This window comes from Phallusia mammillata, chromosome 8, assembly GCF_965637545.1.
Source record: "Phallusia mammillata chromosome 8, kaPhaMamm4.hap1.1, whole genome shotgun sequence".
NCBI classification, from domain to species: domain Eukaryota; kingdom Metazoa; phylum Chordata; class Ascidiacea; order Phlebobranchia; family Ascidiidae; genus Phallusia; species Phallusia mammillata.
In genome coordinates, this window is record NC_137259.1 from 11,414,122 (window position 1) to 11,430,479 (window position 16,358).

The 16,358-nt window shown below is 35.3% G+C and overlaps 1 protein-coding gene and 2 long non-coding RNA genes across 13 annotated transcripts; all 3 read right to left on the minus strand.

Moving 5' to 3' along the window:
• Positions 1–1,060: 1,060 nt before the first annotated feature.
• LOC145203755 (uncharacterized) lies at positions 1,061–8,845 on the minus strand. Its single transcript, XM_080076056.1, has 14 exons — positions 8,532–8,845; positions 8,399–8,459; positions 8,284–8,320; positions 7,575–7,646; positions 5,767–7,511; positions 5,362–5,490; positions 4,566–4,736; positions 4,421–4,492; positions 4,190–4,351; positions 3,952–4,113; positions 3,456–3,617; positions 2,381–2,542; positions 1,577–1,735; positions 1,061–1,473 (listed from the first exon to the last, which is right to left on the minus strand). The coding sequence occupies exons 1-14, from the start codon at positions 8,537–8,539 to the stop codon at positions 1,444–1,446; spliced, it is 3,132 nt and encodes a 1,043-aa protein (XP_079932182.1). The 5' UTR covers positions 8,540–8,845; the 3' UTR covers positions 1,061–1,443.
• A 1,637-nt stretch (positions 8,846–10,482) lies between these two features.
• On the minus strand, positions 10,483–12,734 carry LOC145203757 (uncharacterized). Of its 10 annotated transcripts, none has more exons than XR_013853384.1 (3): positions 12,355–12,734; positions 11,485–11,697; positions 10,483–11,275 (listed from the first exon to the last, which is right to left on the minus strand). It is a non-coding gene; the product is annotated as an uncharacterized LOC145203757 (long non-coding RNA). The 10 variants fall into 10 exon arrangements; XR_013853388.1 differs by having other exon boundaries at positions 11,485–11,614; positions 12,301–12,734; XR_013853385.1 differs by having other exon boundaries at positions 11,485–11,681; positions 12,301–12,734.
• Positions 12,735–13,015: 281 nt separating this feature from the next.
• LOC145203758 (uncharacterized) lies at positions 13,016–14,552 on the minus strand. Of its 2 annotated transcripts, XR_013853391.1 has the most exons (4): positions 14,290–14,552; positions 13,949–14,021; positions 13,778–13,889; positions 13,016–13,712 (listed from the first exon to the last, which is right to left on the minus strand). It is a non-coding gene; the product is annotated as an uncharacterized LOC145203758 (long non-coding RNA). The 2 variants fall into 2 exon arrangements; XR_013853390.1 differs by lacking the exon at positions 14,290–14,552 and having other exon boundaries at positions 13,949–14,263.
• Between the last annotated feature and the right edge of the window lie 1,806 nt (positions 14,553–16,358).

A 16,358-nucleotide genomic window follows, 5' to 3' on the forward strand; every position in this document is an offset into this window, starting at 1 on the left:
ATCTGTACATTTATTTGCTGCAAAATTTTTATGTGATTAGAAAGACTTAATGTGACTAGGACGTTTTAAAAAAAAATTAAGTCACAAAATGGAAGTAAAAGATTATGAAAGTGCCATAACAGTTTTTTAACTCAAAGTTAACAGTTTGCAGGGTTTTTAACATTACACAATTCCAATTTTTCTACACAAGTTTGTGGTAAACAAATATGATCTACATAGTGTTTAATATCATTGATAATGTGTTTAGAGACAAAAATTACTCTTCAATCGCTTCTTTGTGATTATGTTTGCTCAAAAAACTTTTGTAGTCAGCAACCAAACCTAACTTATTATGTTCTACAGAATGGATTATAAAGCAATATTTCCGTTCCATAAATCAAGCTGGGATTAGAACCCTAAACTTTCAGCACTTCTTTTTTCCAACATTACATTGTCTGCCCTCAGTTTTGCAACAACAAAAACACCACCGACAAATAGCAATAAAGCCTTGACTGACCAAAAATCATCCTAACTTACTCTACTCAAAATCAAACTTTTGCCAAAATACGCAGCCCGATTCGACGGAACTGTCGTAAAAAACAAAAGCGTACAAGGCCGATCCCCCAACATACTGGTTTATGATAGTTCTTTCGGTCTCTAACCGCTAATCGTTAATGAACATCAAACTTTGATACGGTGCAGCTATCAATAAAAAGTTTAAACGCACGCAGCTAGACGCGGCGCAAAGTGCTCAAGGTAAAACGCCGCGCATGTGGTTCGCGAAACGAGACAACCAACTCGCTTTACTTTTTTTAGCGCTTGTGGTGACAGATAGGGCAATTGGAGGATAATTTGTATTGTACTTAAAACCACTTTATGTACAAGGTTCTTTATTGCTACAACCACTGTACAAAGTTCTTTTTACTGTTCGCCTCTAGTGATGCGTAGGTTCGAATGTGACAAAGTTCTCAACTGCTGACTTATCACCATCTGCTTACTTAAAAACGATGTAAAACGCAAACTCTGATCCGTTTTTACACATCCTTCAACTTCTTGTAAACTAGCCTACATAGGCACAAACTATACAATAGATTTGTAATACTGTAGTTAAATGATGTAACGAAATAGCTTCAAAAATTTGCAAAAAAAGGTTGTCACACAAATCCATTATTTTTGTTGAGGTTTTAGGGTAAATTGGCAGTTGCATTATGTTGCTTCATAAGCAGTAATCACAAAAATATGGTTGATAAAATGATTATTAATAGTCGCTAGTAAGTTTTAAAAGAACATGCAATTTATCAGGCAAAGGAAGGGTGATGGCACAAAATGCAAATCAATTGCAAAAGTTAAGAGCTGCACAATAAAAACTATACATAGATCAAAATGAAATTATCAGCAAAGTTAGTAGTGCAGGTAGCAGAGTAGTTTGTTTTCTCATGACATAAACATATACAACCCTTTGATTCAGTAACATTGATACTTCAATTGCGGTTTCTGAAATATAAAAGTAAAAACACTGTAAATCATTCCCAATTAAAACATGCTTTTACCTGCAAAATTAATTTTAGCATACTTTCAGAGGATACTAACCACCTACCGGTTCTGACATGTTCTCAAGCTTTTTGTCAAGGATTTCTTTTCCACGCCAAATGTGTGATTCAGAGACAGTAAGTTTTTTAATATTATGCAAGCAATTGGTCAAGCTCTCAGCAACTGCTTCATTCACCGGAATTCTGGTAATGTCCAAAGCCGACATCTACATTTATACTTTATTTTACTTTTTGTGTTAAAACAACATTTAAATCTTACCTAGACTGGTGTTTTAATTAAAAAGTATGTGTCAGCCTTTCTGACAAGAACGAGACAAGGGAATGACAAAACACAAATGGGTTTTTTCCTACAGCAGGTTCTTTTTACAAATATACTGGCTAGTCTGTTTCTTGTCAGAATTTTAAAATCGTACAAATAAGATTAAAATGTATTTTTATGTAAGAGTTTCTCCAGACATTTCAACTGGTCAACAGTCTGTTAAAAAAGCATCGACAACAAACATTTACAAAAAATAAATGAAACAAAAACAGGACTGGGTTAAACTACAAAATTGGCTTTTTGGCAAAATGTTAAATTTAATGCTATGTTATACTACTTCACATGCCTATCTAGTATGTATGTTAACTGAAGAATAGTGGTTCTAATGATAAAAAGACAAAAATGAATGAATGAAGTCATTTTGAAGACAGTTGTTTAAAGTGCAAACGGTTTCCTAACATGAAAAACAAACATACAATATGTCACAATTTTGGGTCTTACAGTTGAACTGTTACCAGTCAGCAACCCAACAAACACATTTCATTTCAATTTTTATCAGACTACAGTTTTATTCAAATTTAACACTGCTTACTGGGGTTTTGAGGCAAGCAATATATGACGCAATTTTCTGCATGGCATCTGGAGACACTCCACATCCACGAAGTGATAGGCAGCAAATGTTACCCATACAGCATCCAATGTCATCAGCCATTTCATCGGGGAATGTGTTCCACCCCAGTGTAAATGATTGTATCTACAAATGTGATAAACAATGTTGTTGAAAATTCAAATGTAAATGGCATGTGCCATATTTACTGCATATAAAAGTTGTAAGATGTGTAGTGTTGTGCTAAATTTTTTTTTTCTGTGTATTTCTATTTTACATACACCATGTCCTACTTACAATGTTTTAACATACATACTATATACAACAAATCCTTGAATATATATTTGCTACCTACATAAAAAAACTAGGTTGCAGTGTTGCTGTGTCACAATTACAGGGAGTTGTGGGTTTTATATGGAATAAGAATCAGAATTATGAAAATGTTAGGAATCAAAATCTAGTAAGGGTTAGAATGTACATTTGCTTCAATGATCAATTTTTGCTTTTAGGCTTTTTTTAATTGTAAATCGTTTGTTTGTTATTTTCTAAACAGAAATAGTACATAGGGTCAAAGTTAGACCTAAATTCTGATGATGCATCCCTGAATGAAAGCAATATGTCAGATTGCAACATGTGTTTTGAGCAAATACTGCTAATTTGTCGAAGCGAAAAGACAACAGTTTCAGTGTTTCAGTGTATTCAATGTACAAAGCAGATGTCTTGATATCATATGCTTTGCAATGTGCCACAACACAATAAACCTGTTAATCACTCCCTTTTTTATCGCATCTTGGAGTTGTTTAAAATCTTTTTTGACACATATGTAACTTTTAACCAGAAGCAAACAAATGTCCGGGAAAGGGAAGAAAGAACAAGACTTTAAAAACATTTTTGAAGCATGTTGGTTGCACCAACTCTTAAATTTTAATAATTTAGATCCATTCTCATGTGCCCGAAATAGGATGAAAATTGGAGAAACAATGCACATAACAAATGTGCACCACTTTTCCTTGCAGAGCCCAATCAGAGCCTTTTGCTTTGATACAAAGTAAAAACTCACGGGCGTAGGCAGTTCACAGATTGCTGTTGAAATATGCTTCATGCCTACAGGTGTTATGCGACAAAACTGCAATGAGAGAACTTTGATCCTTGACAATGCTGTAGCTACAGCAGCACATGCCTCCTCATCGAGTACATTATGATCCAAGATAAGAGACTCCAACTACAAAAACAAATAAATCTTCCAAGGTTAAAAATTAGAAAATTGGATTGGCATAGATGTGTATTGCACATATACTTTTAGCTCGTCGAAAAAGGGCATAATTCACTACATTATTTAACATTGCATCCCATGTTTGACACCTTTTTATAACCTAGTTTGTTTCTGCACATAGAAAGTCATGAGCAAAAGGAAGTGGACTAACTGCATAGAAAAAAAGTAAAGCAAAGAGCAAATAGTATGGCACAAAATTTGAAATCTTGTTTGAAAAAAAAGGAATTCATTGACTAGATTTCATTACCCATGAAAGACAAGAAATAAAAATGTTTACACTTACCACATGGTCATTCTTGGAAACACCCAGAACAACTGTTGCAATGGACTTGGGGTCAAGATGACAGTCAAAAAGGGACAGAGCATGAGCATTGCATATACACTCAGAAATCGCATCAGCACATTTTCCATTTAATTTGTTGCTATCATACTTTAAGTGCTCCAACTTAACACATACAGTTCATTTTATTGTTTAAGGTGGAATCTTAACATATGACATCATGCAAAAAAAATTCACCAACCTTATATGGAAGTTGTTTTACTGCTGCAGATATTTGTTGAATAGCAAATGGGGCAGATTCATCAACTTCAAGTACCAAAATGGGAACTTGATGAAGAACAAGCGATAGAGCGCAAGTTGCAACATTTCCTACTGGACAAAGTTGCTTTGCAGGTGCACGAACCTATAACAAATTTATGTAGAGTGTGACTTTTAGCCCATATAATACAGAATAGAGTGGATTATTTGTTACCTCAACGAGAGCCGTCAAAATGGCTTCTTCAATGGATTTTCTATCTGATGGTTTAACATTATTCCATTTTTCCTATTGCAATAATATTGTTATCACCAAATGTTTAATAAAAAGCAAGATTTTTTTCTGTTCATATGCACAATACCTTGCACACTTTGGACACATCAACTGGTGTCAATGCTGGATGTTTACAATATGTAACTACAACTTTTGGTAAGAGCAGTTTGACGGGAGTAAACACATAACCAGCCACAATAGAGATGGTGGAACTTCTGATGCAACTTTCAGATAAATCAACACAGTTGAAGGTGCCCATCTGCAAACAATAAGATATAAACAGTAGAACTTGTGTGTAATGCACTTGGTTGACTCCACACAAAATCCAAGGAGCACATAATGCATGTTGTCAATAAATTCATGTTTGGGTAGTAACTAAAAAACGGCAATTTTATTGATTTACATAATAGGCAAACATTTACACTACTATCGCCCAACTAATGGTGACAACTTATAAAAAAAAATTTATATTACAACTTCCATAAAAAATCCATTGTTATATTTATTTTTTGAAAAGGATTAAACAAAATAATCAAAATCAAACTGTCTAGACTTGAATTACGAACAAATAATTACCAAACAAATTCTGAATAAAATCATTGCACTTGCTCAAAAAGTTTTAATCATCACCTTGTGTCACCGGTAGTTTCTTAAAGATCAAAACTTTTATCTCTAACTTTATAATAACAACTGCTTCTGTCCAGCAGATTTGGAATAACATAACCAAATTTTACATTTACTCAAAATTTACAGATACAAATTTATGTTGACGTGCACCTGTACTTTAGAAAATGTTCTGGCAGCCATACTTTTATGTTGTAAATCCGAGTTCAATCGTAAAAAAAACACCAACTATCATACAAGGAACATCCTAGTTAACTAACCTTAAGAATCTTCTCTAAGAAGCTCTCTGGAAATGGGAGAGATATTGCAAGTTTGTCAACTGGACAAGGGGGATTATCAAGAAAAACAGTCAATTCATCATCAGATAAGTTCTTTTGAAGATGAAATATCTAAAAAGTTAGTTATTCAGACTTTCTGAGGTAAAACGTTAAGTTTTAGCCAGCACATAGTTGGGTGTTTCCAAAAACACTTATATATACATCTGTAAACATGGTGCTGGCAAAATAATCCAATCCCTTTAGACAACCAGGGGTTGTTTTAAGTGTGGCTTAGAAATTAATAACAACATGTTTTCAAGGATGCTACGACCACAAAAAGTTTATATTATTAAACAAGTTTTTTTTTTTTTTTAATATGTACATAATAGATGCAGTGTTATGCAATACCTGTATTGTGTAGGATTTTAAGGTTTTCAACAAAAGTTTGAAGCTTTTCCCCAGAAATTTTGCTGAAGGTAATATGTGAAGGGAGTGATTTTTATTCGACAAACTCAATACTTTTTCTATATGTCTGACATTCCAAGAAGCAAAAGAACCACATACAACCACACTTTCTGGGAAAAACTTGAAAAACTCTTGAAGAAAATTATCATCATTAATTTCATAAAAGCAAGCCAGCATTTTTAACATTGAATTGCGATGTTTTGAGGTAAGTGTTCTGACTTGTTTGCAAAAATGATTATGAAGCAAATCTTTTCTGCAATCCCATTTATGTTTGTCCAGAGTTGTTGAGGCAATTTTGGAAAGTAAATCAACTAATTGTTCATTACACAATGCAAATGTAAACTTGGTAATTTCCTGCCACTTCTGAAGCATTAGATATTGCAGTTTATGTTTGAATACAGGTAATGGCATCACAAACAAAAGGTAAAAAGCTGAGAACAAATGCTGCCAGAGGAAACTGCTAAAACGCACTGGATTTGTTCCATTAAGCAAGTGGACATTAATTTGCCCTTTCTTTGTACACAAGTTTTCCAAGCTTTTCAAAACTTCACTGTCAACTGTTTTCAAATTGCCATTGTTCCAAGTCAACAATGCAAGCTGTTCGACATCAAGCCTGCTTTGTTTGGAGGTTGTGTGTAGGCTTGTGCAAAGGCAATACAAATATATTTGGTGAATTGAACTTAGCAGCATTTCATCACCTGCTGCAAAAGCATTGAAAAGGGCAGAGTAGATCACAATACCTTGGGCAGGATTACAGCAGTACGCAGAAATATTAGGATGTTCAGAAATAAAATTACTAATTTTTCCTTTTGATCTTCCACACAGTTTAACACAGGCTTGTTCTTGTGATGACTCATCCCATCCTAGTACTTCAATGGCAAACATAGGAAAATATTCATGGCCCACAATTTTCAAATGCTTTTGGGTTGTGGTAAGTATTTTTATTGCATTTGAAAGAAGTGTTCCTCTGATGATACCTTGCACAAACTGTACTGGTTTAAATTGTTCAGATAAGTTCTTGTCCTCAAAAGTTGGTGTATCAGATGGAAACTCAAGTCTATCTAAGCCATCCAGTATAATCACGATATTACTACTTTGCAATATTGATTTTAAAATTCTTTGAGATACATGGTTGCTAATTTTATGGTGTTTGCATAGTCCTGAACAAGAATTGGACAGAAGAAAATCAACCAAAGTTGTTTCTGTTTGAAAATCCACATCCTGAATTACAATGTAAAACAGCCACTTAATGTCCAAAAGATCCTTAAATCCCAGACTTAAAATTTTGGTTGTAATAAATTTGCAAAGTGTTGTTTTTCCAATGCCTGTTTGACCAACAAAAGTGACAGAATTTTTGTTTCTGAGCAAATATTCCTGTTGCATAGAATCTGGCAACTTGGCTGCTTGTGTTTCAGCAATATTATTGGCAGCACCAAAAATTTCTGTTATATCAATAGAAACTTTGCCTTTGGTACATTTTGGTAAACCGTAAATTAATTGTGCATCAGTTGGTGATGAAACAATGCCATTTTTAAATCTAGTTGGCAAGCAGTTGTAATCTTGATAAAGTTGTCTCTTATTTCCCCTCAATGCAGCAAACTTTAAATACAATGGCAAAAAGCTTTTTTTTCTCATTTCACAGTGTTTCTTTGCAGCCTGTTTAAGCAATTCTTGCTCTTGCAAACAACCTGAATTAATATAAATGGTATTTTGCGTCTGTTGCACTTAATAAAATTCACTCATATACATACATTTTAAGGCAGAATTTACTTTGTTCATATCCTTCTGTTGTGTTACTTTTCTGCGTTTAGGTGGTTTAATGTCTGCAAAACATTGTCAATTTACAATAGTACCTATTTAATAAAAACTAAAAACGCAAAAACTAAAAATTAGCAGAGTTCTGAGATTAACTGACATGAGGGTCACTGGATTAAATTATGATATTAATTGACGTGCAATTCACTGGAGTTTGGTATTACTGCCGTAAGCTAAAAGCATAAAAACCTTTTATCAGCCTAATCTTAATAAAAAATATATAAATTGCATGCTGCGAGCATGCCACAAAATCATTTTTGCTGAATTCATTTCAGATGAACGAAATAAATTCCAATTGGTACAAAATTATGCCCTATACTTTTCTACTTGAAATATTTTATCCCATATCAGAATCAGTAAATTAGCCCGAAAAATTTACAATACTTAACTTTAAAACAGAGTATAATTAAACTGGTGAAATAGAATATGGTCATTTGACAGGCTTACAAACCCTACCTAACAGCTGAGCCTACATTCTAACAGATAATCAGGTCCAATGCTTAAAGCAGATAAAATTACAAAAATATTAAAAAGTTCAGAGCACTCTTTCTTGACCTTAAAAGATGGCATGGAGCCCATAATAAATCAGCAAACCTCTGCCAGAATAGAAAATGCTTCCATATTTATATTATATATATAGTATACCTGTTTCTGTTTTGCGTTTTGTTCTTCGCTGTTTTTGCTGCAATAAAATGTTTTTGTTCAAGTTCAAACAAACAATAACATTACAAGCTACACATCACGCTTGAGTCTCACTTACATTAGCTGAAGCAGAAGCTTCTGCCTCTATTTTTTTCCTTGCATTCATCTTTTGATATTTTCTGAAATCATTAATGGTATTATTATTTGTTTATTACGTTAATGCATCACCATTGGAAATTTGTAACACTTACCGCTTCATAATTGCCAAAACAAAGGTGCAGTGCAGAAAGTCGGTTAAGTCAAAAACCAGCGAACGCAGGAAAACGCCCAAGTTGCACTCGCACTTTTGTGGTTTGCTTCGGGCAAGGGTCGGGCGACGCGTCAAAAGCGTGCACCCCCCGGCTAGTGCATGAAAAAGTTCTTGTGAAGCAATGCCGCACGAAAACAAACCACTACGCAGTTCGACCAGTAGCGACGGGGCTTTTTCAAAATACGCGTGGGATGCTGGGATCCTCGCCGGTCAACAGCTGTTTACATATACTTTGGTCAACAGAGGTCGTCGCGCAAATACGCCACCCGGTGAACATTGTGCACATATGTATGTTATGTGCAACATGTCAACCGCCGTGTGCAATATGTGCAGTTTTCGTTCCCAAACCCGTCTCCCGCCAGGGCGGTAACGTTTAAAACTGGACGCTCGCTTAGCAAACGTCGCCTACTTACCCCGTACTAGCTCGTTTAGCCCGCCTAACCTAACCCGCTAAGCGCTCGCTTAGTCCCTGATAAGGCGCTAAGTGTCGGCTTAGGGCAGGGGTGTCCAACCCGTGGCCCGCGCGGTATTTTTCGAAATGACTTATATTATGAACTTTAACGCCTGCCCAATTTATGGCGATCTTACATTCCGAGGATTGGCATTTATTGTTTTGCTTTATTTCTTTGTTAACAGAGTAATACACAACTGTTCAAGTTACTTTTATTGCATCACAATGCACATTGTTACGCATCACAATTTCTGCATTGTTACGTCATAATCTTACTCTTGCTTCAAGAGTCAGTCAATATTTCTTGCTTCATTGTTGTACATCTGATATCAAACACTCGCGCAAAACGCATTAGCAGTAAAATATCTTACGCACTCTGCAGTGATATATAATATGCCAAATAAGAAACGAAAAGCAAGTAACGCTAACAGAATATACTAAGAAAAGTGGACATGTGGACGGCCATTTTAAGATTACAAATTAGCAGTAAACACTCAAGTGGCCCGCGCAATCATTCGTAAACCGTATGTGGCCCTTTGGCCAAAAAGGTTGGACACCCCTGGCTTAGGGGTTTAAACAAGGGCTAAGCAGGGCCTTAGCGGACTAAATAGGTGCTAAGCGTATAGACCATGCGATCTTAGTCAGGGTGGTACCGCATTGTGGTATCACATGTTAAGGCTTGTAAGAATATTCGCATTGAAAGAGGTATTTAAGGTTTTGTCATGATGTCATTGTAATTGCATACCCTCACGCCGAACTCAATAGGCCTATAGCCTATAACCATACCGTCCGTATTTCTAAGATTTGTCTTTATTTTGAAGGGCAATGTCTTGATAAAATTTATTGTCCTGATTTCCAAGAAATGTCCTTGTTTTTGACCAGAGTCCTTATTTTGTCTTATTTTCAATAATTACAAGAAACAAACTTAGTGAAATGACAGTCAAATCCCTGCTACAGCGAAAAGTAAATCTAGACCTGAGCTGTCTTGAGATGCACGAAATATTTGTACGAACAAGGAGTTGCTGGAACAGATCTGCCGTCGTTTGGTAAAACCTAATAACTGCAATTTTCAAGATTTCGAGAAAAAGCACAAAACGCGTTTGATGTTGGTTAGCATCCAAAAATAATTTTTTTGTCTACCTGTTTGGTGTTTTTCACAAACATGTTACAGTAAAAAATTTTTGGCATACCTACGGCTCACGACATATTGTTAGTTTGTTTATTATCCATGAAAAAACGATATACTACGTTTTACCGGATAAGAAATGCAAAACTAACTAAAATAAAATTTGGAAAAGTCTAGGCTCAGAACAATACATGGATTTTTTTGCTTTATCGCCCTCACAAATCAAACAGAAGCTTTTTATTTTTTTCATAAACTTTGTTATTACATTTAAGTCACCATTTTTCAAGCTGTTTGAAGAATACTGGAGTACAAATGTTCAGTCAAAAACCTTTTATTAGCAATAGCAACATGCTAGTGCTGAAGACCAATGAAAAGTATATTTGTTTAACAACAACACAAGCACATGGCAAAGATACTTTTACAAAACATGTCATAAACTTTTGTGAGTTCTTGATGTGGTTAACTTACCATGCTACAAAAGTCTAACATGAAAACATCAAGCAGTTTAACCATCAATTGAATGACACCCAAAAAAATGTTTTTACATGACAACTAAAAACATGAACATCTAGAAAGGTAGCTTTTTTATGTATATTTTATTTACAGATTTACTATATACTTGTCATTTTTTCTTATAACAGCATGTTGTCACAAAACTGGTAAATATAGTTTGTTAAACTACAAAATCTAGTTTCATTGTTTGTTTAGTATGGCTACCACACAAGGAAAGCTAATCTTGGACCTTTTAAAGAAAGAAAAAAAGAATAAAGCTCCATGCAGCTTTCAGTAATTTTGGAAAAAAGGCTTGTTTGCCTCAAAAAAGTTTTGTCAATATTCTTTTTTTATTATTAAATTGTCATATATATACAAAACTAGTCAAAAAGAATGGTAAAAAACACTATCAATCCAGATTTGCACCATTTAGTATATTCAGTGATAAACAATCAGTTTTTATTCCCAAATTTGTTCATATAAAACACTTTGTAAACTGTGAGCTTGGCACCACAGCAACCAGGCAGTTCATGCAGCAAATGGCAGGATATCTTTGCTCCAACATTGCAGTTTTATGAATAGTGCCCTTCATGAATTTCCTTCTTCCAGCAAAGTCCTGCGACCAGCAGTTTTTATAATATTTTTAGACATGAAAACTTATCAATATTAATAAAACATTGGAATGGTTAACTTTGAGATAAGCAAACCTAAATGATTATGTTTATCTGTTTGTGAACATTTATATTTTATAAGCTAAAAATCATCATTAACTTTTAACAACATAAATTAACATCATGCAAGGTTTCAAGCGTGAAAGAAAAATACCTGTAATAGGTTCAGCATGTAAACTTTCAAGCTTAGATGAAATTGTAACATATGGATTTTCTTTGGTTAAACTGTCTGAATTTTGGTCCAGTGGCACAATTCTTCCTAACCAAAAACTGTCATTTTGGAGCTGAAATAGTTTTGAATCCTGATCATTTGATGAGTTGAATGATGCTCAGTTGTCATGTCAGATAAGACTACAAATGACAACAACTACTCACGTTATGATTAATATCATCCACACTTGCGGTTTTAATTTCAGCACAATAACCTGTTTCTTAATCTGTTTCTGAGCCAAATCTATGTGTTATTTTTTGCTTATGGTTATAGTCAGGGTTGCCATTGACTTGAAACCAAAAAAAGGACAACCGAAAAATTTAATTGTCATACGAAACGAAACCAACGTTTTTGAACAAATCTCTGCATTTTTATGGGCCATGACACATCATGTGCAATGTTTGGGCCAAAAACAATATTTTGCAGCTACTCCTTGTTTGTAGAAAATACTTCGTGCGTCTCACAACAGCTCAGGTTTAGGTTTAATTTTACTTGTAACAGGGATATGGCTAGTAATTATTGAAACTAAAACAAAATAAGGACTCAAGTAAAAAATAAGGACATTTCTTAGAAATAAGGACAATGAACTTTTCTAAGACACAGACCTTCAAAATAAGGACAAATCTTAGAAATAAGGACGGTATGGCAACCCTGGTTATAGTGCTGAAATCAAAGTGTACTTACATGAACTATAATATTTCAAACTTTTATTCTCTTGGTCATTAACAATGTGTTTCTAATCTCAACTTAAATTTCTACCTTAATGCCTTCAGAAGTGTAACCTGGCAAGCAAGTTTATTAATCCAAACTTACTGGAAACTGGAGCTTCATTCTTTGTTTTTTTTAAGGGCCAAGATTAGTTTTCCTCTTGTGGTAGCCATATTAAACAAACACTGAAACTGGATAGTATAGTTACAGCTAAACAAACTTAAAATACCGGTATTTACTTAATAGCAAACAAAACTAAATCACAATGCCAATAGATAAGTAAACAAGGCGACAACAAGCAGCTGTCAGAAAAAAGTTGTCACGTGACGAACTCGACCGTCATGATTGGTCAAACAGCAATACTAGGTTTTGCCAAATACTTTTAGCGTTGTGTTTCACTTACTAGGTTTTTTTAACTGTAAATATATCGACAACTAGATATCTTTCAAATTCCAAATTTTAACACAGAAAACTAGCCAACATTAAGTAACCAATCCACTAAAAAACGCATTTTGAAAAATATGTCGGTTACTAGGTTTTTCCAAAAGACGGCAGAGATTGTCCTGGCAAAAAAATATGGTTCGTATAAATGCAAAGAGTGATTCGAAAACGTTTAATTGTTTCGTATGAAAATTTAGTTTTTCGGTTGTCCTTATTTTGTCCTTATTTTTTTTTTTTTTTTGGTCCATGTTGATGGCAACCCTGCCCATATTCCTTTAGCTTTTTAGCTTTTGTGTACGTTTTAGTAGTAGATTGCGTGTCTAAAGGGCTCTGCACACCAGACGCGGTTGACGGTGGCGGCTAGCGATGTCAGCGCCGGCGGTTGTTGGCGGATTTTGCGCGTAACGTTTGACGCGACGTTGGCCCTTCACACCGGCAGTGCGGTTGCCGTCGACGACTTTTTTTGCTAAGAAAACTGGGTCAATGTGCTTGACATATTGAGTGTTTCTACGTCTTAAGAAAGTTGCTACAAAATTCCGTTTAGTTTGTTTTGTGACAAAATATAATGTTGATCATCATTCCACGGTAAAATGTTTCCAAAAACAATTACAACAGCAACATTGGATTAAGTTTACTTCTGTCATTGCTGTTGAAACACACTTTCCTGTTTTACAGACACTTTATGTTTCAAAGTTGGTAATATAGGCTAATAGCAATAACATAAATGAACACATTTTAGAAAACACAAGATTGCAGAAACGCAAAGAAAACAATCATATAACAACATACAAAAAAGCTTAAATGTAAAAAGATGCATTTACATTAAATTTGCACATTGCTGCACAATTACAATGATGCTAAATGTTGTCAAATGCGAGAAAAAAACTTGTATTCTTTGGCTTGTGGCATACTTTTCTGAAGTTTGTAACTTCATCAATTTGATCTGTGATGTTGGATGAGGTTTTTATTGGGAATTTGCTTTCCAAGTCTGACAAACATGTCACAAATTCATATCTTGAACTCTATGGAAATATATATATGGAACAGTTGATCGGCAGAAACTACATTTTTATTCAAGTATACCAACCTGGAAATTCATATATAACATTTTCTTTTCTTGCCATGAAGTTTATTGAACAGGTGCACTGGAGTTGCTGAATCAGTCATAGACATGTAGATTAGTAAAAGTTCCTACACTTCTGCAACAAATCATAGTTGTTAAAGGAGCAATACATTTAGAACTTATACCAAAACTCACCTACGCATAGGCTCATATGAATAGTGATTCCATCCTGGTAAGATTTCAACAGCAGCACCTCTCTTGTACTTTTCTTTTTGCAAAGTAGTGATTAGATAATTACAAAATCATTTCGAAAAAAACCCAAGACTAAACAAAAAGCTGTGAATAGAAGTTCTTTAAACCACTGGTAAGAAAATTTTAGTATGTTTGTGTTCAGTATTTAATTTCAAACTGTTTAAACGACCATTTCAAACTAATTTACTAAAAACAGACAAAAAACAATTAAAACAAGACAATTTGTACCAATACTATCAGTACTTCATTCTTATTTTCTTGGTAAAAACGATAAAACAACCTACCTACAAACAAAAAGACCTAAATCAAGCAGAAATGTATCTTAAACAAGTCGAGCACCGCCGAATACCGAGTTTTTCATCCAGCAGTCTAGCGCGGCTGACGGAAAAGTTAAATCCGATTTAACTTTGCCGTCAGCCGTTTCAACCGAGAAAATCACGCCGTCACGGCAAGTCGCTGTCTGGTGTGAATACCCCGTCGCTTGCCGTCGAACGCAAAAACGCGTCGCTATCCGCCAACCGCGTCTGGTGTGAATCTTGCTTTAGAGTTGCGCGCGACTAATTTGGTATTTTTTAGTTTTTCCACTGGATTCGAACCAGTGCTGGATTAACCATTAGGCAAAGTAGGCACGTGCCTACAGGCCAGTCAAAAATCCAGGCCACTGGATTCAATCGCAAAAACGCGCAAAGTTCACATGACCAGGTTTTTGCACGGTACCCTGTGTTATAGTTGCAACAACGATCTTTGTGACAATGATTTGACAACACTGTGACAATGATTTGGCAACATAATTCTAATTTTTTAGTTGGCAACCCTGATTTTCGGGCCACTTATGAAATGTGCCTACAGGCCAGCAGACCCTTAATCCGGCACTGATTCGAACCCTGGACCCTTCCGAGGTCGAACCTCGATCAAGGTTTTTAAGTCTGTATGCGGGTCAGGCGCGCGGGACCTTTCGGCTAAGTTGTCCATAACTAAGGTACTGCAATGTCTCATACTTTATTACGACACTTTAAGCGACGCCTTGTAATTGGGCATTTTACAGAACCAGTCGGACCAAAACTTAACCCGAACCCGCGAACCGGTTTGGGCGGTATAATTCATCGATACCGAACCGAACCCACACCGTAAATTACGATATCAAACGCGAACCGGAGTTGAACCCTTTGTTTGGCGTTGAACCTAAACCGGAACCGGAAAAAATGCAGCCTGTATGCTATTACTTTTTGCAATTGCCACTACAAAGTTATTTATTTTAAAATTTAAACAATGTAGTAAAGAATATGTGAGAATAGCTGCAGAGAATTAAAAAAACGACGAATTATAATGTATCTCGCAATAGGCCTACACAGCCAAAATTCTTTAGGAGTTTAATACGTGCGTGTAAGTAATGTTAAACAAAATGGAATTTTAACTGGTTCGAACCGCATTTTTTTTACCCGAACCGAAACGCAATCCGAACCCCGAAAATAATTCTAATCTAATAAAGTTGATCAACTTGTACGCTACATCGAAAATCGCAACTGTTTCAATGCTTTTAGCCAGGGGTGTCCAACCCGTGGCCCGCGGGCCATATGTGGCCCACAAGAAGGTTCTGAGTGGCCTGCGTGGTATTTTTTGAAATTACCCATATCGGCAACTTAATCGCCTACGTAATTTATGACAAACTTTCATTCCGAAAAATTGACATTTATTGTTTGCCTTATTTCTTTATTAATGGAGTAGTAATACACAACTGTTCAAGTTACTTTTATTGCGTCACAATGCGCATTGTTACGCATCACAATTTCTACATTGTTACGTCACAATCTGACTCGTGCTTCAAGAGTCAGTCAGTAATGTTTCTTGGTTCATTGAGGTACATTTGATATCAGAGACTCGCGCAAAACGCATTTAGCAGTAAAACATCTTCCGCACTCTGCAGTGATATAGATTATGCCAAACAGGAAACAAAAAGCAAGTAACGCTAACAGGACTTTCCAAGAAAGGCTGACATGTGACTTTAAATCCCCTGTAAGATCAATACTTTCTGACAGCCATATGGAAAACTCGCTTTACATTACTGCATCGTCCATCTCACCGAATATTGCCAAACTTGTCAGAGAAAAACAGGGCCAAACTTCACATCGAAATGTCGACGTGTGGGAAAAACTTTGTAGACTTTAGTATATCTTTGTTTATTGTTCTTGTACTTGTAAACGAGGATAATTCACATATCTAAAATTAGAAGTTCGGTGTGAGGATTTTAATTAGAAATTATAAGACAGCTATTTCTAAGATTCTAAATTAGCAGTTAGCCAGTAACACTTAAGTGGCCCGCGCAATCATTCGTAAACCGCATGTGGCCCTTTGG